The sequence below is a fragment of the Rhinichthys klamathensis genome, unplaced genomic scaffold, assembly GCF_029890125.1.
Source record: "Rhinichthys klamathensis goyatoka isolate OS25496 unplaced genomic scaffold, OSU_Roscu_1.1 h1tg000180l_1, whole genome shotgun sequence".
In the NCBI taxonomy this organism is placed as follows: Eukaryota; Metazoa; Chordata; class Actinopteri; order Cypriniformes; family Leuciscidae; genus Rhinichthys; species Rhinichthys klamathensis.
In genome coordinates, this window is record NW_026606708.1 from 4,005,774 (window position 1) to 4,031,462 (window position 25,689).

A 25,689-nucleotide genomic window follows, 5' to 3' on the forward strand; every position below is an offset into this window, starting at 1 on the left:
TTAGTGATCCGAGAGTGTGCTGAGCTAAAGACTCGACACAGCATGTGCAGGGAAGGCCTGGCATCAGCTTCTCACCATGACGGCGCTGTGAGCCAACAATGCATCGCCTTGTCCCTGCCGCCCGCCACATGGCTGAGCCGTCCCTCAGGAATACGCCAGCCAAATGTCTGAGAACACCATTTCATTCATCAGCATGCTGCTGTCTCTGCCGTCCAGTGTCCTGACTACAACAGTTAACACTGTATATTCACATTGACTTTCATATTTAAGTGTTATTTCTGAGAGAGAAAGTAGATGAAAAAGTGAGGAGGACTGATTGATTTGTCAGACCTAATTGTGTGTGTAGTTGTTTTGCTTTTTTGTAATTCAATCTTCCTTAACATAATCATTCTGGTTTCTTCTCCGCACTCTGTGGATCTCAGTGGTATTATTAGTTTTGGATTTCTGTAATCTTCCATTGCGTCTCTGATGTCCTGTTTTATGAATTATGGATATTCATCTGTCTGATGGCTGTGAAATCGCCAGTAGCCATCTGTAAAAGACGTTTGATCTTTCACCTTGATTGGTTTATGCATTTATACAGTTTTTTTGTGTGAGTATTTAATCAGTTTCTAATGATGAATTTGGTCTTAATTCACTCTGTGTACAGTTTCGGTCTACTTTCTAATTCTTCAGTATGCTTATAAACAAGAGCAGCTTAATTTCTGCCTCTGGCAATTTCCCATTTCTTATAATTGTATTCTTGTGTGGCAAAGTTTTGCTTGTTTGCTCTTTAAATTCACTTTAACATCTATGTTCTCCCGACAGAGCCGCAATGTCGTGACTTTGATGTGGAATTCCTGTTAGTTATGTGCAACAGTTAATCTCATCTGCGGTTGCTTTGATTCGATTTCGCTTTGAAGCTTTGCTCTGTCTTTTAGAGGCTCTCTGCTACATTGTTCAAAATGCAAAAATGTTCAGACATGAAATCTTCTATTATTGGGGTCTTTCATTCAACTGACTTTGTGTTTATTAAGACAAATTAAATGCCATGACATGCTCATTTGGAGACTTTCAGGTATTCGGTTGGATCCATGGTGTCTATTACTTGGTGAATCAATGGCAGTTGCTCAGCTGCATCAGGACGTTTTTTAAGCCAATCACACAAGCTTTAAATGTCATGTGACTAATCACTCTTGAGCTGCTGGAAAATGACTTCCTGACGATGCTGATTAGCCAACTTTATGCATGTTAGATTTTTCCCCATCAATTTTGTTTTATTTGCCAAATTAGGACTCCCATAGTGCTACTCTAACGTGCACCAGAATGCTTCTATTATGAAACAGTTTTCTGGAATCCTCAGATTTTTGTATAGCATTGATAAGGTTTGAACTTCAGAACAATTCTACTGTAGATTCAGCTTGGATGTTTTATTCAGCTGCTTTAAAAGCAGGGTTTTGTGTGTTTGCAGCACAGTTCTGACTGAAGTTTTGCTACACGACTGGACTTAAGGATGGATACTTCATTACTATTCCGCCTTTTCACCCCCTTCCCATCAGTCCTGCTGGCAGGCCCAATGTAGCATAGCGCACACCCGCTGACAGTTCTTCACGCTGGGCTGCAACTCACGGCAGCCTTGCACCCCTGTCCAGAGCCTCGCTCCAACCTCACCACCACCAGGCACTTTAATAGCTCAGCTTGTTACCAAAACCACCAGTTATCAATGTGTTCTCGGAGCTGGCTGTGACTCTGCCCTGCTTTGATTTATTGTGTGGAAGGAAGCTGAGGGTAAAGGACATTATGCTGTTTTATGATCATTGCTGACTTGGGTGCCATGTCATTCCTTTGTTACTGTCTGGGCACATTTGAGTTTTCTGCCATTTTAAATAGTTACTTATGACGGCTTGTGTTCATAGGGTTTGTTCTGAGCAGTGTTGAAATCATGTGCAATACCTCTTTGTTTTACTACTAGAGTTGTGAGGGTTTCATCACTGTGCTTTTTTAAAGTCCACAGCTTCAGCTCTATTGCTTTATATATGATAATTGTTTGATTGATTGTAATTTATTCCTGATTTTTCATCTCACGGGTCTCTCAAGTTCTAGCTTAAGTTACATGCAAATAAGTTTGAAAACCTCCTGAATCTTATTAAGATTGAGACCATATTCATATTGCTGTCTTTGTTTGCTCTGAACTACCACACTCTGCATTGCGTTCCACCTTCTGTAGTTTTAAAGTTGGCGTGAAATAAAACTCACCCAATCAATAATGCATCTTATTTTGAACAATAAATCTGTGAATCTTATTTGAACAATTTACATTTTTTGTTTTGACATAATGTTTAATCAAAACGACAGAATACTCGCTGGTGACGTATGCAGGACTTTTCCAGTCATTAGGTCAAACCTGCCTCCGCAAGCTCAAGTTCATCTGCCTCCACTTTTGAGTGCAACTCCCTCATCTTAAAGTCCAATCAACAACACATGTATAGAACCAAGTCCCCACCCTACATTTTTTTTGCCTTTTTCGATTATCTGTTACACTCGGATGTATGTATTGTGACTTAAAAATAGAATATGTATTGTAATGTGTACATAAATTATGTATTTAATCCAGACTTCCCTGAGCCTTGATGTTGCGGCTGTATATCCATGCCATTCTTTTTTTTCGATCAATGGCCAGGAATGATAGCAATTAATGTGTTATATAAAAGACATAATTCTAATCAGTCATCTCCAGAGAGAGATTCAGCATCAATCTCCTCAAAAGCTCTCTCAGAGCGGGAAACGCTCCAGAATGAAATTGTGTTGACTCCAGTGAGAGGGGAGCTTGAGAGCTGACAAGAAGGATTCTGGGTAAATTATGTAGCAGGGATTATTTCCATCTTCAGACCATGTTAGGTTGAACAAAAGCTGGAGAACTTCAGTTTAAATATCTGAACTGTTCTAAGGATTATGTAAGGATTTGAAAGAATCGTCTCCTTAGTGGAAAATGAGCTCTGTGCAGAGTCTACACCTTTATGAACAGAACGCTATTAGAAAGAGTTTCCTGGAGTTGGTGCTTTATTTAGAAATATAGTTACCAGTTAATATCCCAGCATATGTTAAGTACCACACCAGGTGTCAGTAATGTAAGAGTGCATATCAGTTTATTTTGCTTTAATGAAACCAGCACTCGAGCTACGTGGAGTTCACATGAATATAAATATCACAAATCTGTTTGAAAAATTGGGCAGAATCTTAAATATTTCTTATTCTTTGTACATCATAATGCAAAATTAGATTTTTGAATCTCAGATTTTCACTATTATATTCTATTATATTCTATTCTATTATTTTACTAAAATACTCCTGCTGCTACTAATACTAATAATAGAAATATTATTGTTATATTGTATAATTTATATATAAATTGTATTATTCATATATATATTTTTTTTAATGATACCTTTACATATTTTAATGAATTAAATTATTGTATTGTGTATTATACTACAGGATTATATTACAGTCATAGTACAGTATTTGCATTTGACAATATTACATTTAAATATTAAATTTTTTATTTTAAAATGTAATAAAATAGATTAATTCTAATACAATATAATTTTATATTTTAATATTAAAATTAAATATATCAGTCTATTCTATATTCAATTTTATTTTGTATTTTGCCTGCAGGAAATGACTTGAATGACAGGAAATTACAGGAAACTTCTTTTGAATGATCATAATTGAGTTTGTGAATTTGTGACATTTGTACGCAAGGCCGATTGTGCCATAGTGGGTCTGAGACTGAGGGACTGTTGTCCCTATCGCTAAAGCTGATGGTAAATCTCTCACTATCTCTCTCTCTCTCTCTCTCATCCTGTGAAGTGTGAAATACATCTCTGTGAGAGAGATAAAGCTCTTGTATTAAGGCTCTTTGCTGAACTGGAGAGTATTTACCATATAGCCTATATATCACTGGCCAGATACATCAAACCTCTTAGGGAGGTGGGAGGGAGAGAAAGGGGGGCTGAATAATTCCTTCTCTCTCTCTCTCGCTCTTTTTCTATCATGATTAATTATGGTGAGCTGAGCCTGACCAGCTCATTTATTGATTGACTTTAATGCCTGATCCCAAGGGATCGTAGCTAAGCCGAGAGGAGGCTCAGTTCTCCCTTTTTTCTCTCTCTTTATCATCTTTATTTTAGTTTATTTCACTCTCTCTGCTTAGTTTGTGTACTTGTCAGATGCGTACATGTTATGAGATAAAAGGATGCCATGTTCTCATGTGTGTGATTATGGCTGCTAATGTTTCATTCTGGAAATAGTTTCAGGCAGCACAGTTTCCAAATAAGAAATCACTGTCCAATTGCTTGTCTGTTTTTTTGGTAAAAAATGAATACCAGTGATAATTGAATTAAGTATTATATAATACTTATGTTTATATATAATAATACTGTTTGTTGTTATTTCTTTGTTGTTAATATTGTTATTATTATTATAAATAAATTAAATGTGTTTATTTTTATTATTATTAGTGTATAAAATATATTAATGATAATAAAATATACAAAAATAAAATCTAATACTAATATATAAAATAATGTTTTATATTTAAGTGTTTTAATTGACATTTTCTGTCTACTTTACTTAATAATAGTGGTAAAAGGCCCCCAAAAAATAATGCTTGAATCTTGGTTTATGTCAAGTAATCATGACTTTAACATATCTCTCTAACCAAGTAAGTCATGTTCAAAGAGTGACACCCTGTTCTGATTATTTGAAACATCAGACGGTGCTATTCGAGGATAAACTAAAAAAAACCCGTCTCTTTCTTTGTTTCTTTCTCTCTTGTTTCCCGCTAGATGACATCCACAGCTGTGCACAGAGCAGCGTTTATGCAGTGTGTGCGTTGGTGTGCTTGGAGTCTGTTTTCGGATCCTGAGGGTCCCGGAGAGAACGTGTGCCTCAACTTGCAGGGCGGTGCTCTCCCCAACCCTTGGGGTGTCATGGTCTACTCTGCAAGCACACAGCAGGTAATGATTGAACGCATACAAACACACACTGGAATAATAGTAATATCATACAATGTGCCACTCCCATGCAGGCTGTTTTAGAGTCCTTATGCAATGCCTCTAATCAGAAGGTTGCAATTAAATTAATGGTGGCAGACTAATTATGTAATTATACATTAAGAGTATAGTGCTTAAAGAAATACGACTCCTATTGTGGCATTAATGGTACTGATTAAGAAGGAAGACAAAATAAGAGTAGATGGCTTATGTCACTCATGAGGACAACATTTGTAGAAACTCATGCAAGTCATAGTTCTAAGATCAGAGGTCAGTAATAATTGTCATGTGAGTAATAAGAGAGAGGCTTTATGAGTTATTTAAACACACACACACACACACACACACTACCTTCATATATATTCAGTTAAATGACATTTATTTTTATAGCGCTTCTCGCAATACAAATTGTTTTAAAGCAGCTTTACAGAAAATGCTTGTTTCTTCATTATAAATTAAGAGTGATTGTTATGAGAGGTGACTGTCAAAGTAATGTCCAAATGGCAGAAATGTACAGTTCTAAGGCAATACATATCATGCAGTTAGCTAATGTCATGTATTCATTTTAGCAGACAATGAGCAATAATTACATGTTGTGAACATAATATTACAATATATGGAAAATGTAAAAAACAAAACAGTAAAAAAACACATATATATATATATATATAATATATATACTGTACATATATAAATATATACTGTATATATACTGTGTGTATATATATATATATATATATATATATTTATATATATATATATATATATATATACATACACTACCGTTCAAATGTGTGGGGTCAATCGGTCAGTAGTAATATTGTCATTATCTCAATTTAATTCTGCTTTCGTTTTACATGTTTGTAATATTTAAAACGGTTTTCTATTTTAAATGGTAATTTATTCTTGTAATGGCAAAGCTGAATTTTTAGCAGCCATTACTCCAGTCATCAGTGTCACATGATCCTTCAGAAATCATTCTAATATGCTGATTTTGTGCTCTAGTAACATTTCTTATCATCATCAATGTTAAAAAAGTTGTGTTAGCTCATATATTTCTGGAAACCTGTGATATTTGTTCAGGATTCTTTGGTGAATATAGCAAGCTCAAAAGAACAGTGTTTATTTAAAATAGAAATCCTTTGTAATATTCTAAATGCCTTTACTGCCATTTTTGATCAACTTAATGTGTCCTTGATGAGCAAAGGCATTCATTTCTTAAAAACAAACTTCTGACCCCAAACTTTTGAACAATAGTGTATATGTTTGTTTCACTGGCATCTGCATGCCAAGCTACCTCTTGCAGTAATCCAGTAAAACACTGTAAAAGTGTGACTAAACGTGCCAAGAGGAAAGCACTGCATGATTGAGCTGAAATGTTTAATTTGGTCTACTTTTCTTGATGCATTTTGCTTTCAGAATAAAGCGTTTTATAGAAGAGCAACATTGTGAAAAATAAGAAAAAATCCAGCGATTATTAGTTATTGTGTTTTACATTTGAAATAAAGCATAAATCCAGAACTGATCCAACACTGAACTCAGTGAATACAATCTATCAAAAGATAACTAATAAATAATAAATGCATGTTGTAATATAATAAATAAATAAATATAAAAAACTAATAAATAATACATGTGCATCTCAAATTGCATTGTACATAGTAACATAGTAATTATTATAATTTGAAAATGGCACTTTTTATATAAAAAGTTGAGACCTTCTAGACCCTGGCAACTAGATCTTAATATCCAGCTCATTTCAGCACTTAGTCTAATCAGTCCTGAACGAAATTATTCAACGCATTCTCATCCCAAGGCGTCATATACTGACGCTTTTGCCAACGCGTATACATCCAACGCACATGGCACCCTTTAGCGTATTACATGATATTCTTCATTATCTGAAACTAACCCAGACACCCTGGCATCTCAACAATGTGTCCATGTTGTCCTCACTGAGACTAACCGCTAGAACCATCATAACCGTTTTATTACCCTGTTAGCTGTCTCCTCAATTGCCCTAATATCATATTAAAGTCGATTAACATGATTAGGAAAATGTGGGCTGCAGCTCTTTCACCATGGCAACTTTCCCAGGCCATATAGTTACACAAAGTGCTCCATCAGTGATGATGAATAAATTTAGACTGAATTTGTGAGGATTTCACACTCTAGAGGTCATACTACCTGCTTGCTTGGGTTTGTGTGGAAGTATGAAGACCAATTACATTGAGCTGAAGGTTATGTTTATGTCATACATTAGCAAAGAGGTTATTTAAAGGTCAAGTGTGTGACCTTTAAAATACTCTCCACCCTAAACTAATGCCATTGGATGAGCCCATTTTGCTGTGTTGGGCTGGTTGAGCAATCAATCTTCAGATGGCTTATTTATAGTTATGAAGAAAGTGTTGAAATGTCGAAAAAATGACACGCTTCAGTTTTAATTAGGAAAAAAAAGAGGTTGAATTGTTTAAACTAGGCAAAACTAGGTTGAACAGTTGAGAGAAAATAAACAAAGTACTTAACATCTGGTAAACATTCATGAGTACAGTCCCTTGAAAGAAAGTTTTGCAATTTTCTCACAGACAAATTCAGGAAAATGTGTCATCAAGTTCAAGTTTTCATCTAGTGTGGAAGGAGCTCCTTGCAGCACGACATTAAAAGGGAGCCACCGGGAAACGTCGCCACCTAAGAAGTTACTTTCAGCAACCCAAGGTGAGTTAAGGTTTATTGTTGTTTTTCTGCTCAGATGTGAGACCTTTCATTTGCGCCTTGTGCGGATTTACAAGGCTGTGTGATGCCCCAACCTGAGAGGTAATCAAAGAGACTACACAGAAATTAAACATTGCTCTCAGTGGAAGGTCTGCATTCATTGCTGCTGCATATCCAGACAATTGTCTCTCATTAGTCACAGAAATACAGGCGTTGTAAAGTTATTTGCAAGAATACACTCTTTTTTTTGTCTCTTTACTCACTATTTAAAGGGATACTTCAGGATTTAGCATTAAGCTTTGTATTAGTAGAAAACCTGTAGTATTTTCAAATTACCAGGGTGGAAAGGGTGCTTTCCACCCTTATATCCCCCTGAGACGAGAGATTTATGTATTTTTTGTCTGGAAAAAATCCTCCGATGACGCAAAAATCGTCATCTGCTGTTCCGCATGTAGAGCTGTCTGGAGCTGTTCCGCATGTTTTCAACCAGCCCATAGAGGGTGGGATCTCACTCACAGTATGTACACATATACCCCTTTTCCACCAAGGTAGAGCTGGTGCTGGTTCGGAGCCAGAGCCTAGTTTCAAATCGGTTCTTTGTTTTTCGACCACCAAAGCACCAGCTCCGAACCAGTAAAAGTGGTTCTTAAGTAGCACCAAATCATTGCTGGTCTAGAAGTAAGAACCGGTTACGTCAGCGGCTGGGGGCGGGGTTACCGTGACCAACAAGACGAACAGAAACTTGTGACCGCCATTTTTTAAATAGCAGCTAATCGAGCTAATAGCAGCTCGATTATAATCTCCGTTTATGCAAGTCACGGTAAGCTGCACGAACGCGTTGTATTCGCCGTGTTTGGATGCCGATGTACGTTAGGTTCGCAAAGCCATGAGCATCAATAGTAACGCAACGACCGCCATTGTTGATAGAAGGCTTGTTCGAGATGCATCGGAGCGGCGCGGACTGATCGGAGCTGCGGGAGTGTGTGGAGAGCATACGACTCCTTGTGCTTTTCGATCGCTTTTGCAGTGCTTTGATGTCATGCGCCAATCGGTCTGCGAGAAGCCGATGCATCTCGAACAAGCCTAGTGTGTTTGTGTTTGGCGCTGCCGCGCTAGCGTTGCTGGGCAACATGAGATGTATACAGTGACGTAAGACCTGGCTCTGTGGTGGCTCTCTGGCCTGTGGAAAGGCAAACCGGTTCTTAGAAAGCTCGTCAGTCGAACCAGCTCCGAACCGGCAATAGCACTAGCTCTGAACTAGCTCCTGGTTCTTGCTGGTGGAAAAGTGTCAGCCATCTTTTTTGGAAGCTAAGCTAGCAGGCTCTTGTTCTGTGAAGAAAGCTGAGTAACTTAGTAGGAGAAAGCTGAGTAGTAGGGGTTACCATTCATCCTCTTTTTCCCGGACATGTCCGGCCGTCGAGATCGTACAAAATGTCCGGGATTCAGCTTTTGCTTTCTGCAGTCGCCATTCATTGTTTACATGCACACCTTTTGTTTCAATCTAACTGAATTCATTCCTATTGGTGAATCTGAATGTAGTAAACTTTAACGCTAAACAAGTGATTGGTTGATGTGCGTTTTAACATTGCTAAGAAAATTCCCGCTCCTCCGTGAGAGATACGAGACCGGTGTGTCTCACATCAGTAATAATCACGCCCTCGGCCTCGTCCTGCTCGCCACAGTAAACATAATGAATGACGACTGTAGAACGCAAAAGCCGAATTCCGGACATTTTGGGCGATCTCGAAATCCCGGGCAGACTCATCATGGAGACTCACTAGTAGCCTAGACTTGTTGTTTAACTACTGCGCTCCGTTACCGGTAGGCGTGGCCTCCTAGGGCAGCGAAGCAAGTGCATTCTGGGAGTTGTTGTCTTTCATCCACATAAGCCAAAAATACATTTTCTGGCTTTTCTCAGTCTAGAAAGCTCCAAATTCAAAAATAATTTCACATTTCTTCTACATAAATGACCCATTGTAAATACACATTCATCTTTCCAGAGGTGAAGTATCCCTTTAAATGTGCAGTGTAAATAGGCATTGTAAAGCTTCAGATTGCTCAGCTGTGTTGGTTGAGTTGTTGTCAAAAAAATCCTTTGGAGTGTCATACCTGTCCAGCTAATGATGTACAAAACAGGTTGTTTCCTGGCTTTATGTAAATAGGAGGTTAACAATAAGAAGATCCTCCAAAAGTTCTTAAATTTAGATTCTTCACTGGGCATACAATACCATTCAAAAGTCTGGAGTCAGCAAGGATGCATTAAAGGAATAGTTCACCCAAAAATTAAAATTATATATAGAGCCTTTATTAATCCATTACTTTCATTATGGATGGATGTGCTTTTTGGAGCTTCAAAAACTCGGGCACTATTCAATGCCAGTATAAAGCTTGGAAGAGCCAGGATATTTTTTAGTATAACTCTGATTTGTGTTTGGCTGAAAAAAGAAAGTCATACCTAGGATGGCTTGAGGGTTAGTAAATTATGGAATCATTTTCATTTTGGGGTGAACTATTCCTTTAAATTGATGAAAAGTGACAGCAAAGACATTTATTATGCTATAAACAAATTCTATTTAAAAATAAATGCTGTTGTTTTGAACTTTCTATTCATCAAAGAATCCTGAAAACAAATATATATCATGAGCAGCAAATCATTTCTGAAGGATGGAGTAATGGCTGCTGAAAGTTCAGCTTTGCCATCGCAGGAATAAAATACTTGCACATTCTGCACAAAAGCCCTAAAATATGTCTAGTCTGTCTCGAAAGAGTTTATTTTCAATGTTGTAAATAGACTAGACATATATTAAGTAATATTTTATTTAAAAAGTATTATATTATATATATTTAAACATATTTTAATAAAGCTTATTCAGTCTTTTTGTCCTTGACTGTCAAGTATTATGCACTGTTTTCCCAGAAACAGAATTGTGAATAATGTAAACATTCTGTAATGAATTGTTGTGGATTTGATCCTGAATAGTTTGAAAAATAATTGTCATGCCCAAGTGAATCACCCCTAATATGTTAGGGGGAAATAATTACAAAATTAATTACTATTAATTACTTCTCCGTCACAATCTCTGCCTTCCAATTAAAAGGAGTTTTTGCATATCACTCATTTCACAGTTTCAGATAGAAATCAGCTCATGGTGGGTGAGATGTTTGGAGGTTGGGGTCTGACCCACCAGCACGACTTCTGCAGTGCTGTGCGGGTGAAATGTGCTCTGGTCAATTTGAATCTCTCAGGTTTTGCCAACTCATATAGTCAAGGGCAGAATGAAAGAAGACAGCAACATATGCTCGCTGTCTTCTTTCTCTCTTGCTTCTTTTAACTCCTCTTCACTTGAGCTGTACCTTCTTGGGCAAAGAGGGCTGAAGCTTGTGGCCTGAGGGCCAGGCACTCTGCCAAGTCTGTCATTTCTCTATCTCTCTTTTCTGAGGCATGGACTCCCTACATGCATGAATCTTCAAATCTCTTATTCTGTCTATGAGATTTCTTCATTAGTATAAACGTAGCGTAGAACAAAGCAGAATTAAATTGAGCCAAATAATGACATTTTGACTTCTGTAGAGCTGGTTTATAGCTGATTCGAATTTGTTTCATAATAGATGAACTCAGCAACGTCAATTCAATTGAATCAACATTGAAGTGACCTGAGCTGAATAGCGACGATAGCTGCGTTTACATGGTTCAATCGGAATTAAATCAATCCGATTGATGAATTCGAACACGGTGTTTACATGAACGATAAATAAAGTAATCGGGTTAATGTGCGCGTTTATATGTCACACGTTTCAAATCCGATCTGATTTTTTGACATGCGCACACTGCACGAATATACAGAGTTTCCCGCTGTTCACGCATAAATATTCTCCTCTATTGGTTCTTTATTTGTTTTAAACAGCAGACGTAATATTAATTCGTCTCTGGTCAAAATTTAGAGCATATTGACAGTTTTGCCGTGCTGCTTACTGATCACGCAATAAAAATGCCCCTCCACGCGGCCAAAACCAGTCGTCTGTGGATGAGAATCCAAAACAAGGACTGATGGGACGTTGTCCTGCTTCACCTAACAGACGCGCGAGTGAAATGAGAATTTTAAAATGACGGGAAACTTATTAATATGACACTTTATTCAACAGGAAAAACAGCTCGTTCAGCGCGTCATACGTCATTACGTTTATTTAACGTCATTGCACATGCGCAGTCCTTTCAGTTTCGGTTTTCAATACGATCAAGTGTTTACATGTTCTCTCGATCGGATTACAAAAGGAGTAAACCACCCCTTTCAATCCGATCGAAATTTCAGTCGGATCGAGCTCAATCGGATCGATTAAGGTGTTTACATGAAGGTTTTTTAGTCCGATTGAGCCGTCAATCCGATTATAAGTGTCCATGTAAACGCGACTACTGTTGTCTTCTGTAGAGCAGCTTATTGCTGATCAGTCCATGAACTTTGCACTATTATTGAACTGAACTGAATAAACACTGAACTGACCTGAGCTGAACAATTACACTATTGTCGTCTATAGAGCTGCTTTATAGTTGAACTGGGTTTGTTTGATGACTGATGAACTTTACAACATTATTTAACTATTAACTAAATAACTCAACACTGAACCAAATGAATGACACAATTGTCTTTTTTAGAGCTGCATTACAACTGAAATTCTATTCATTTCATAATTGAAGAACTCTATAACATTAAAGGTTCATGAATCCCAAAACCAAATTTTCTGAGATTTTAACTGAGTTTTGTGTGTTGAACATTATAGAAGTTAATGTTTCCATTTGGTAGTTTTGATTGTAGGAGAAGGCTAGTTCATTTGAAACCTTTTTGCACTATTTTCAACTTCCGGGTTTAAATTAATCTTCGTGCCAACGTCACAGGATGTGAAGTTTTCTTGTAACATATTCATGGATGACTCATCTGTGTCTCATAATTATTCATGAGACTGTGTGTCCTTACCCCATGAGAAGACGCTTTTCTTAATTATTCATGACACGTTGATTTCCTACAGGTGAGATCTCATACAGTTGATGGATCAAAAACGGGTGTTTGTTTCTGCGTCGCATAAGTTCTTTTCAATAGATCCTGAGTCTTCGACACAAACGCGATCCACACCATGAGTGTAACCGGTCTTTATGGCCCTTTAGCCAATCAGACGTCTTTAAAAATGCCAAATAAGACTCAAACGTTAACAGCAAGTTCATATATATTCAATGCAGAGAACAAATGCTGAAACAGGGGGTTTCATGACTCTTTAACACTGGTATTTTTCTGTTTATTGCATTGAAGCTGCTTTGAAACAATCTGTATTGAATAAAGCGCTATAAATAAAGGTTACTTGACTTGACTTGGCGTTAACATAACCCCCTAACTTTACCAGTTACCATTCAGATGGCTTATTCATAGATTTCTTGCTTATTAATATGGTATTTTAATGTCAAAAAGATTTAAGGCTTTGCTTTTAAATGATTAAAAACAAATCTGTTAGTATTTCATTAAGTCAGCATCTACCTTATCAACTTCTCTAATTTCTTTAAAGCAGAAATGTACGTTGTTTTGATGTGTTGACTGTCAAAGAGCTGGATCTCAAGAATGATCAGGATGTGTTCATTTCTCTCTTTGATGTTGGTTGTTCTACTACCAATGAACACTGATCAAACGCAAAAAGAGCGCCTGTGATTCTGCCCTTTAGCCAATCGTGCACAGTCTTTACAAATGCGTAATTTATAATGAATGCATGCCAGTGAGAACACCCATGCGTATTTATGAGAGCTGTTTTCGTAGTGCACATGTCAGCAGTTCGATTAGCCCGTGTGAATCACTGCCGACGTGGCAGCCTGTCCGTCCGTATTACGCAGGAAGTCAATCAAGATTTGATTGGTTCTGCTTCAGGAGATCTCATTTCTGTTTCTAATAACTTAGAAGTAGCTGATGCTGCCGATCAAACTGTAAATATGTGTGTTTAATTTTTTTTTAATGCAGTGTTTGATGCAATTTTTGATTTCTGAATGCATTTAGCTGTCAGAAAGAGAGCAAGATATGAGATAATTGGTCATCACTTGTCTTTCTCTTCTCTGTTCTGTCATATCAGGATTAATGAGAAAAAAATATTGCAGAGTTTGAAAAAACTCAAAATTTGATTAAAAAGGTGAGAGTGAAAGTTACACATGCAGGAGGGTGTGAAGAAAGGAGAGGAAGTGTAAATGAGAGGGGAGGCTGTCAGAAAGTGAGTGAGATAGAGAGAAAGAGAGAGAGAGGAAGAGTGTTGGATGGGGTGATGAGTTCACACATGCAGCAGAAACAGATTGAGCATCAGACGGAGGCATGACTGAGAGACTTGTTGTCACTCAACAGTGTGGTCACCTTCACTCAGCAAGGAAACGCCACCACACACACAGACACATCTCTGAATGTCCTCTGTGACTGTTCCAGTACAGAGACTGTACAGAATGTGCAATCATGTATATAGATGATGTTATTTTAGTGTCGTTCAGAGAACGCATGCCATTCATTTCTGGATATTTAAGAATATTCTGTAGCTTGTCAAGTCAAATCAAGTCACCTTTATTTATATAGCACTTTATACAATACATATTGTTTCAAATCAGCTTTATTCAGCAAGGATGCATTAAATATATCAACAGTGAAAGTAAAGACATGTATAAAATTACAAAAAGGTTTTCATTTCAAATAGATATTGTTCTTTTGAACTTTCTATTCATCAAAATATCCTGGAAAAAATAATCACGGTTTCTACAAAAATGTTGTGGAACTGTTTTCCACTGTGATAATAAACATAATAATGTTTCTTGTTAACCAAATGGTAACTTAAGACATAACAGATAAGGTTTGCGTGAATACTCGCCAAGGGAAAGGTACTCATCTCAGAAAACTTAAAAATAAAAATACTTTAAGATGTTTAATTGCTATTTGGAGCATTGGGATCGCTAGACGCTAGATTTTTGTGAAAACCTCAAATTTTACCAGAATTGTAATTTTTTTCACTTGTTTTGTCTGTAGCTCATGATCAGCCCGTGTGCATTCCGACTCATTTTACCAGCACCACACACACACACACACACACACACACACACACACACACAGTATCTCACAAAAGTGAGTACACCCCGCACATTTCAGCAAAATTTTAGTATATCTTCTCAAGGGACAATGCTATAGAAATGAAACTTGGATATATTTTAGAGTAGTCAATGTGCTGCTTGTATAGCAGTATATTTACTGTCCTCTGAAAATAACTCAACATACAGCCATTATTGTCAAAATAGCTGGCAATAAAAGTGAGTACACCCTAAGTCAACATGTCAAAACTGTCCAAAGTGTCAATATTTTGTGTGAGCACCATTGTTATCTAGCATTGCCTTAATCCTCCTGGCCATGGAATTCACCAGAGCTGCACAGGTTGTTGCTGGGATCCTCTTCCACTCCTCCATAATGACATCACGGAGCTGCTGGCTGTTGGACACATGGCGCTTCTCCACCTTCCGCTCGAGGATGTCCCACAGGTGCTCAATAGGGTTCAGGTCTGGAGACTTACTTGGCCACTCCATCACCTTCACCTTCAGTGTCCTCTGCAAGGCAGTTGTCATCTTGGCGGTGTGTTTGGGGTCGTTATCATGCCGTTTGTTATCATGCCGCATCATGTTCTGCTTCAGAATGTCACGGTACATATTGGAATCCATGTTTTCCTCAATGAAGCGCAGATCCCGAGTACCAGCAGGACTCATGCAGACCACGATGCTACCACCACCATGCTTGACTGTAGGCAAGACACAATTTTCTTGGTACTCCTCACCAGGGCATCGCCACACATTCTGGACACCATCTGAGCCAAACAAGTTTATCTTAGTCTCATCAGACCACAGGACATTGTTCCAGTAATTCATGCTCTTGGGCAGGTTGATTTCAGCAAACTGTTTGCGGGCTTTCTTGTGAGCCAGCTTCAGAAGAGTCTTCCTTCTGGGACGATGGCCATGCAAACCGACTTGTTGCAGTGTGTGGCGTATGGTCTGAGCACTGACAAGCTGACCTTCCGCTTCTGCAACATCTAAAGCAATGCTGGCAGCACACATGCGTCTGTTTTTTGAAGCCAGCTTCTGCACCTGACGCACAGCACGAGAACTTCTTAGATTGACCCTTGCGAGGCCTAAACCTCTGTATTACCCTGGCCTGTACTGTTTCAGGGTGTTACCAATCTTCTTAAAGCCTAGGTCAACTTTGTGGAGAGCAACAATTCTAACTCTCAAATCCTTAGGGAGGTCTTTGCCAGAGGTGCCATGTTGAACATCCAGTGGTCAGTATGAGAGAATTGTACTCAAAGCACAAATTTGAACTGCTCTAATACGAGATACAACAATTTGTATGGTCCTGTCAAGCAGGCAAAAACATGAACATGATGAATACGAGATGTGGCTTTGCATGATTAAACAACATACTGTTATCACTTAGGATGTACTCACTTATGTTGCCAGCTATTTTGACAATAATGGCTGTATGTTGAGTTATTTTCAGAGGACAGTAAATATATACTGCTATACAAGCAGCACATTGACTACTCTAAAATATATCCAAGTTTCATTTCCATAGTATTGTCCCTTGAGTAGATATACTAAAATGTTTGCTAAAATGTGAGGGGTGTACTCACTTTTGTGAGATACTGTATATATATATATATATATATGTTGCATTTATATATATATATGTGTGTGTGTGTGTGTTACGGGTGTGCACGGAGATGAACCCAAACGGTGTACAATGAACTCAGGGTTTATTGGGACAAAACAGGAAAACAAAACCCACGAGGGGGCAAAACAGACGAAACAAGGGATATAAGACTGGCAAGACTAGACTAGATAATGACTAAACAAGAAACAAACACTTAGTATAATACTAACAATGACTACTAACTACGACATTCAATGACAAGACTTTCCACAGAATACTCACAGGTAACATTTGGCAATGAACCGACACAAGACAGCAAACACAAGGGGATGAAATAAGGAGACTAATCAAGACATAACAGGTGACACGGGTAAAGCAATAATGACTGAATCAGGATAACAAGGGGGCGGGTCTAAGAGACGAGACAACACAAGCACATGACCAAAACACAAGGCCATGTGCTTGCACACAGAACATGGGTCTGTCATGATCCTGCCGCAATACTAAGAGAATCACGGACATGATGGCAGAATCATGACAGAACCCCCTCCTTAAGGAGCGGCTACCAGACGCTCCCCAAGGAGACATCAAACACGGGACAAGACTGACTGAGACATAGACAAGACCCAACAAAACATGACAAATAATAACAAGGGCATACAAGAGTAAACAATGACAGGGTTGGGGTGGAACATCAAAAATAATAAACAAGGAAGGGGAGGCAGAGGGACAACAAAGTCTTTGAGCGAGGGTCCAGGGTGGGTAGGCTGGACGGTGATCTTGGGACTACGGGGTGTGGGCTTAGGATGGGGGGTCCGAACGGACTTGGGTGGAGTGGTGTGGGTAGAGGGAGAAACAGTCCTGGGTTGAGCCATGACGGGGGAAACAAACGGGAGTCCGGGGGCAGTGGAGACAGCAGCAGCGGGAGACGAAACGGAGACACGGGAACTGACAGGGGAAGAGGAAGCAGGAACGGGAACAGAGTTACTTGAGTCAAGGCTTCCCCAAGAAGAGGTGAGACTCATCACCTCCGACTCTGGAGAGGCGTTGACTGTTGCGCTCTCGGCGACAGGCGTGGGTGCTGCGCTTTTGGCGACAGGCGTGGGTGCTGCGCTCTCGGCGACAGGCGTGGGTGCTGCGCTCTCGGCGACAGGCGTGGGTGCTGCGCTCTCGGCGACAGGCGTGGGTGCTGCGCTCTCGGCAGCGGGTTCGGGTGCCGCGCTCTCGGCGGCGGATACTGGGACTGAGGGCAAGACAGGACGGACAGGGACATCAAGGATCTTGATGAGACGAGACAAGTATTCTGACAAGGTCCTTGCAGCAATAACGACCGGCATCTCTTGCTCTGCTGAAACTGAGCGTACGACAGCCTCAGCAGCTGAATCGGCCGCTTCTCTCTCTGCATCACTCACGGCTGTAGGCTTGGGAACAACCCTTACCGCTGCAGAATCTGGAGCCGCGCCCTCAGCGACCGATTCAGGAACGGTACCTTTGGCTGTAGCGGGCTCTGGGACAGTGCCAGCAGTAACGGGCTCTGGGAAAGTGCTTACAGTAGTGGGCTCTGGGGCAGCGCTTGCAGACACAGGGGACGAAAACAGACCAGAGACTCCCCTCCTCCTCTTCTTCTTAGGTCGGGGAGCAGACGCCTTAGCTGGGCTCGTGGCCGGTTGGGGAAGCTCCACAGGAACCGTAACTGGTCCAGGAAGGGCAGTCTCAGACAGAGCTGACTCCGCAGCGGAGGACTCCGAAGCAGACTCCCACGAGACACGTCTTCCCCGTTTGCCGCAGAGACTCGTGGGCGGAGATGATGTCTCAGGAACTGAAGCGGTGTGGGCCTGGTCCCCAAGTGTGACCACAGCTAGTACACGACCCTCCGGGATCACGGGCAGCTTGGCGGATGATGAGCTCGTGGGTATCTGTGACTCTCTCCGAGACAAGCAATCCACCAAATCAGTGAACGGATAGGTCACCAGCTCCTCCCGTTCAGCCAGGGGTGGAAGAGAGTTGAGACCTGCAACGAGGTAGCAGTTTAGGAGGAACTCCGGGATGAAAAACCCCCTCTCGTTCGCAACCCGGGCATACTCCCTTATCGATAGCCGTCCCTGAGCGGGAATCGGGAGTTTGCCTCTCCTCGAGTCAGCGATGGTCTTGAACCACCAATCCTTAAGTTCATCGGAGTCATGCTTGACAAGGAAGGACATACCGTCAGCTGGGTTCGATGTTGGTCGGTTCATTCTGTTACGGGTGTGCACGGAGATGAACCCAAACGCAGACGGTGTACAATGAACTCAGGGTTTATTGGGACAAAACAGGAAAACAAAACCCACGAGGGGGCAAAACAGACGAAACAAGGGATATAAGACTGGCAAGACTAGACTAGATAATGACTAAACAAGAAACAAACACTTAGTATAATACTAACAATGACTACTAACTACGACATTCAATGACAAGACTTTCCACAGAATACTCACAGGTAACATTTGGCAATGAACCGACACAAGACAGCAAACACAAGGGGATGAAATAAGGAGACTAATCAAGACATAACAGGTGACACGGGTAAAGCAATAATGACTGAATCAGGATAACAAGGGGGCGGGTCTAAGAGACGAGACAGCACAAGCACATGACCAAAACACAAGGCCATGTGCTTGCACACAGAACATGGGTCTGTCATGATCCTGCTGCGATACTAAGAGAATCACGGACATGATGGCAGAATCATGACAGTGTGTGTGTTGCATTTGAAAAAAAAAAAGCTTCCTTAGGGTCGATGAGCAGGTTAATTCGAGTCTCTCATTAGATCCCTCTGATTAATAGAGAGATTAATTATTAATGTTCCCTTCACAAACTCAGAAAACCATCAGGTAGGTTTGATATCTGTTGTTCCAGACAGGAAGGTGATCCAGCTGACAAAGCACACCGGGGTTTCTAAGAGGATGTTCTCCTTAAATAAAAATCCATCCAGAACATTTACTCAGTCAGGGTTTTGGGAGTAACGATAGCCTAAAGCTCAAGCCCCCTCAGGCCAGTTAACCAGGGGTTTCACACTAAATGGATGGACATGTCAAGAGTCTCACATTCAATAAAAAGCCAGAACATTAGAGAGCTACTCCTTAGAATTGGAAACCATATAATATGTATATTTTAAAACAGATATGGACTTTTGTGATAGGTTATGGCTTTACTTTAAATTTTAAAGGAGGACTGATTTATGTGCACTTATTTGTTCCCCTAGGATCTAAGATGAGCACAGATTGTTTAGCACATTCTGTCAGTGTTGCATCAGTTCTGTTGGTGTCAAATCCCATGAGTCCAATTTCAAACTCTCACGGGATTTCACTGTTGTCAGGCGCTTATCTTATAAAAATCAGTTACCAAAAACAAGAGTGAGTCATAAAAAGTGTCTGGTTTAACATAAGGCAGCTTATGACCTTCTCATCCAAGCATCTGGTAATTGTGTTTGAAGAGGTTTAGATCAGATGAAGGAGCACAAATGCGCAGCAGTCATTGCAAATGAGAATCTGTCATTGAGCTTCCTCATACTCTGACCCTGTTTACACCCACTATTAACATTCGCCTGGGGTGATTCGATCACAGGTGTTCAGATGAGATGATCGGCAGTTACACCTGGGCTGCTTTCAGCGCCGACAAAACGTTGCACACCGTTTTTTAAACAGAAACGGTGATGCGTTGAACGCACTGTTTTGATGACGCAAGAGTTGCAACTATGGCAGCTGAGAAAGGCCATTCTTTGTGTTCTTTGTGAAGAATTTTCGGAGCCTGATGAAGTCGGTATAAATATGTGTTTAATACTACAAAATATGCCCGATGTTACAGTTACTGCACTTGCCGCCCAGAACACAAGAGAGCATCCCAGTCGAGTGAAGGGATTTGTGGAAACTGAAATGGAAGCACACATCTTACCTAATTCAGACTAAAGCACATCTATTTATCCTCACATACTGACTTTATTTGTAGTTCATACTGTTTTAATACCCTGTATTTTCTTTCTCATTTTTAGGAAAAGCACTTAATTACCATTGTTTATTTCTATACCAAATGTCATACACTTGCAATGAAGCTAAAAATATAAACAACTACATCATTATGTTGATATCCTATAATTTTACAATAAAACTTACGACAAACATGTCTTCTAATATCCTCAGTTGGTGCGTATACCGAGCTGCATCGAACACATTTGTAAATAATTTTCCTTGAACCCATTGTGCGAGTTTACTTTAATACAGCGTGCGTTATATACATGTTGCTGCTGATTGGACTGCAGTTCTGACACACCCACCAAACAAGAGAAAACGCATCTCAAACCCCGTTGCACACCGGTACACGCCGTTTCCAGGAAACATGACGTTCAACCCGGAAACCGTAGCAAAACGCTGCGCACCGTTTTGAACTTGAACGTGCCCCTGGTTAGTAATGTGTGTCTCTTGTGGCACATTAAAGGGGTGGTTTACTGCTTTCTTTGCATGATTGTGTTTATTGGGTGCAATATAACATGTCTTTGGGGTTTTCTTTTTTTTTAAAAAGCCTTATTTTTCATTAATTTCACCTTTATTGTAAGCCGCTTTCTCCTCTGTCATTTGAACGACCGGTTGACTTCCTGATTCTATGAAACCACTCCCTCAGAAACAGGCAATGGGCTCAGATTGGTTAGTTGGGTCGGTGTGTTGTAATTGGCTAAACTGCGTAGTGCACGTTGTCCGGAAACTTTACGCCCATTACCTTTACGGGCGAAAGTTGCATGTGCTCCGGTCAAATGTAAATAATGGTGTCAATACTGCCGTATCAGTTTGAGCCAGAATCAGACCCAGAAAGCTGCGATGAAGAGAGTCAAGCAGAACCTCCCCAAACACGGCTCTTACAAAACATTTCTGAATGGTACATTTTTTTATTATTCTATTCTATTCTATTCTACTATTATTATATAAGAATTTCGATACGCTGTTACTTGAAAATGTTACTGCTGCTTGTTAGCGTTTGAGATACGGTTTTCTCCTGATTAAATAGGCTACATAATACATACAATACATAAAACCTGTAAACAAACCATACCGTACACTGGTAACAGCAGCTGAAGTTTGCTGTTGCGATAACATATAATTATTTGAACTTTATACAGGTTTGTCTTATACACACAAAATAGCATCGAACTAACTGGCTACTATAAACAAACAGCGTTGGCATTGGTTTACGTTCTTGATCAAATCGAAAAATTACGTCATAAGGTATACATGGAAAATACATTTACAAAATTAGTACATAATTACAAATTCAGGTCCAAAATGTTTGTACGCGTTTGTCATAGACACACAAAATAGCATAACTAAGTGGCTACTAAAGCCAGCGCTGGCATTTGTTTACGTCCTTGATAAAACTAAAACATTACGTCTGAAATTATACATGCAAATACATTTAAAATTATTAAGTCTTACTTACAGGTTGTGGCCCAACAACTGCTGCCTCTGGTTTTAAAGTTGGAACTGCTTCATGTTTTAGTAACAGTTTCTGTTACAAACCAGTATTTTTCTGTTACTAATCCGGCATTGAATTCCTGGAGATTCTGAAGCTGTCTTCCGTAAAATGCGCAGCACAGAGAGCTAAATTACGATTGTAATTTTCAGGAACATAATCAAACATAAATTTTAGCCATTGTTGACGAACTACAGCGTCCATGGGAAGCCCAAACACAGAAGACCTGACAGCTGGGTGAAAATAACACACTTTCGACGGCATGGCTACAGCTCTCCACTGTAACTCTTCCTCTTCGACAAAGCCGCAGAAATATGGCCATGCCCCCTTTTTTGCATATTCCGGAGGGAGGGTTGATGTAAATTTATGGGTTAGTTACGTATAAAACCCGGGAAGTATCTCGTTGTAGTCCCATTCGAGTCGTTTTTGTAGGCATTAAACTTCCTGATTTTTAAAAGACGATATCTCTGCTTACTTTGAACTTTCAGCGCAGCAACTTTACAGATACTGTTCATACACCAACAGCAACATTACACAAAATGAAAAAAAGTGAAATCGCAATCAACCACCCCTTTAAATTAATGATAAGGGTCAGTAAAGACTAGATTTTTACAAATAAATGTTTTTTTGAACTTTTTATTCATCATAGAAATAAATTACATTTAAAAAAATATATTAAAATATAGAACAGATATTTTAAATTGTAATATTTCACAGTTTTACTGTATTTGGCCATATAGATGCAGCCTTGGTGAGCAAAAGACACGTCCTTCAAAAAAAAAAGTACAGACCCCAAACTTTTGTACGGTGGTGTATATCACTTATTAAAAGAATGTTCTTCTGTGTTAATAAAGCATAAAATCAAAATAAGTAAAAAATCACTCTATTTGAATTTAACGGCAAACATTTTTTATTTTACTTGTTCATGCAGTCGTTGCATGACATAATTTGTCCTTTCATTTGTCCATACTTTAGCCTTAAGCTTAAAGCCCATGTTTTTTATTATTTTTTATTGACTGGTCAGTAGGTGGCCAATTGAAGCTGTACGTGACACATACCTGTATGATGTGGTCATGTGCATTTTTAATAACATTAATCATCAGATAAAAACAATTCTTTAGATGCTTTTTAGAGACTGATGTTAATTCTGGGTAAAAACAGGGTCTCTGTGAGATCTTTTGTATAGTGGCATATAGAGCTGACCTCATTATCTGAACGAAGGAATGATGTTCTATTCACTGAGACTCTGACCTCATCTCTCGCCCAGCCCAGGACCTTCTACCGCTGCCAGGCTTACGTGACAAATGTGATTCATTCAGTGGGTCATTCGGGCTGTCTTTACACCATGAATGCAAATGAGCAGTCATTGGCCAGATAGCCAAAGGCCCTGTCACAAATGCCACCCTGAGTCCTAGCAGTCCACATTTTGGTGACATAATGCGGTGTAGACTGGAATAATAATCTGCAATGGACAAATCGGACTCATGTTCTGATGGTCTTCACTGACACATGGCTTCACGGCCATTGTAGGTTTAAGGAATGTAATGAAAAAGAGACAAAATGTGTAATTTGCATGGTTTTGAGTTTTATTTTTTAAAATAGGCATGAAACGGAAGTTGCAATAGTCTTTTCTTCCCTTTTGTGATCTAAATGAAGTGGCTTCTCGAACAAGAAAAAATGTTGGGCGGGATTTGATTTCATCCTTCTGGAATTGATTGGATGGTTGTGGTTTGCTATTGCTGGGATGTCATGTTGGTTGTCCCGCCATCGCGCCAGTAAACACGTCATCAGGGAAGAGAAGAGATGTTTTTGCAAGATGAAGGGGAAGTTACTTTTATTAAAGAATACAAGGGCAAATGTATTTTTTTTTTTAAATAATGATGTTCATGAATAAACCATTTATAATAAATACTGCTATATCCCAAAAGAAAGAAAAACGAATTGTCTTTTTGATTTCATGGTGACTTTAACCTTGAATCATTTAATAATATTTATCTATTGCCATATGAGTCATTTAGCAATAACTCAACTCAACGTGACATTATTTAACAATTTGAAACCTGTTGTGAAGGAGATATTTCAGTTTATGCAAATATGAACAATTGAGGAGCAAGTGAGTGTTTGAAGTTCTCTAATTTTTATTTTATTTACTTGACTTTCAGATGAACGCATCTTGGAGCCGACGGCTTCGACGCTGCAGTCTTCACGCGGCCCAGCGGTAAGTCACTCGAAATCTTCACACTCTAAAATTCTCCTGTTCTCTCCCAGGTTGCAGTTTGCTTCCTTGTCACCCGAATGGCAGCAGTTTTAGAACAAACTCTGCTGTACCTTAACTGTGATTTTGGAACGTCTCTGAGAAACTGCGCTGGATAGAATCAGAGCAGCCTTATTGCCGTGTTCTGCTGACCCAAGCACATGGGCGCTGGTTTCTGGGAGTTACGGCAGCATTGCACCATGAAAGCTTGAAGTCATAGGGAGGGTTTGCAAACTGAAGGCCAGGATGGAGAGTGTACCACTATTCTTCAGATAGCACACTGTGTTAACTTTTATCACTTCCCACAGACACACAAGCGGTTCACGACCCCTGTTAAACTGCTGATCCATGAGGTGTACAAATATACCAAGCCAACTACCAGTTAACATTTTTGGTCTGTTCATTTTAAAGGATTTCATTTGATTTCATTTGATTTCATTCAGTGCGATGCAAGTCGATTCAGTTTGATACGGTTTTGATTTTAAATTGATTTTATCTGATTGTATTTTGATTTTGTTCTTTTATTTGATATGATTTTGATTTGATTTTAATTGCTTTGATTAGATTCGATTTAGCTTTGCTTTGTTTTGATCCAATGTGATTTGATTTGATTCAGTTCTGGTTGCTCTGTTTGTTTTTGATTCCCTAAAAAGATCAGGTCATAAGAATCTTTTTTTTAATTGGATTACCCCGAAAAAAAAAAAAAAAAAAAAAAAAAAATTATGCAACCCACAAGGTCAATCCAATATAAAGATGTTTCTTTGCATTATTCTGCAGAATAGTCTATTTTTGTATCACAGCCAGTACAGACTGAAAACTTGCATTAGTTGGACCAAAGTGCTTCACAAGTAGAAACATGTAAAAAATATTAAAATGACAAGACTACATACACACACTAAACTTTAAGAGTTTCTGCATATGCAAAGTGCAATCAAAATCAGAACAAATATATTTCAAATGCCAGGGGGAAAATGTTTTTTAAAGATCTTCACTGATGGGGCTGAGTTACAAGAGAAGTAAAAAGTAAAAGAGTAAAAAAAGAGAGAAAAAAAATGTATTTACTTAATACAAAATACGGTGTAAATGCAGTCGGGTTTTTATTTGCACTTTAATACCTGTTTAAACTCCCTCCATTTTCTCTGTCCATAAAAAAACGATTTTGTTAGCTCGCAAACAAAAATATGTTGGATCTAAATTGTTCTGGCTTTCTCTCTCTTCAGTAAAGCCTGATTTAACACTTCTGCACAACAAAAGAAAACAAAGCAGATGCTGTCAGACCTTTAAGACCCTTTAAAATATCCAGTGACACTTCCTAGGCTCCACAGCACAGAAGGATGGATCTGGTCTGCATCGATTTTGGTACGGCACTAATTTAGAGGGACACCAATTTGGAAAGGTTGATTTCAAGTGCTTTTTTCAGCGACCCTGCTGCCTGTGTTTGCTCAATAAAGCCTGAGTCCCTCACTTTGTCTGAAAATGTTGTCAGGGCTGTGGCACT

General features: G+C 39.3%; 1 protein-coding gene across 1 annotated transcript in view; it reads left to right on the forward strand.

Annotated features, from left to right (window-relative positions):
- LOC130094700 (nephrocystin-4-like) overlaps window positions 1–25,689 on the forward strand; it is a 187,966-nt gene that overhangs the window by 102,690 nt on the left and 59,587 nt on the right. Inside the window, exons 9-11 of the mRNA XM_056261122.1 lie at window positions 4,830–5,000; window positions 7,622–7,751; window positions 24,100–24,155. Of these exons, the coding sequence (XP_056117097.1) occupies window positions 4,830–5,000; window positions 7,622–7,751; window positions 24,100–24,155 (357 nt within the window). The remainder of the gene's footprint in view (window positions 1–4,829; window positions 5,001–7,621; window positions 7,752–24,099; window positions 24,156–25,689) is intronic.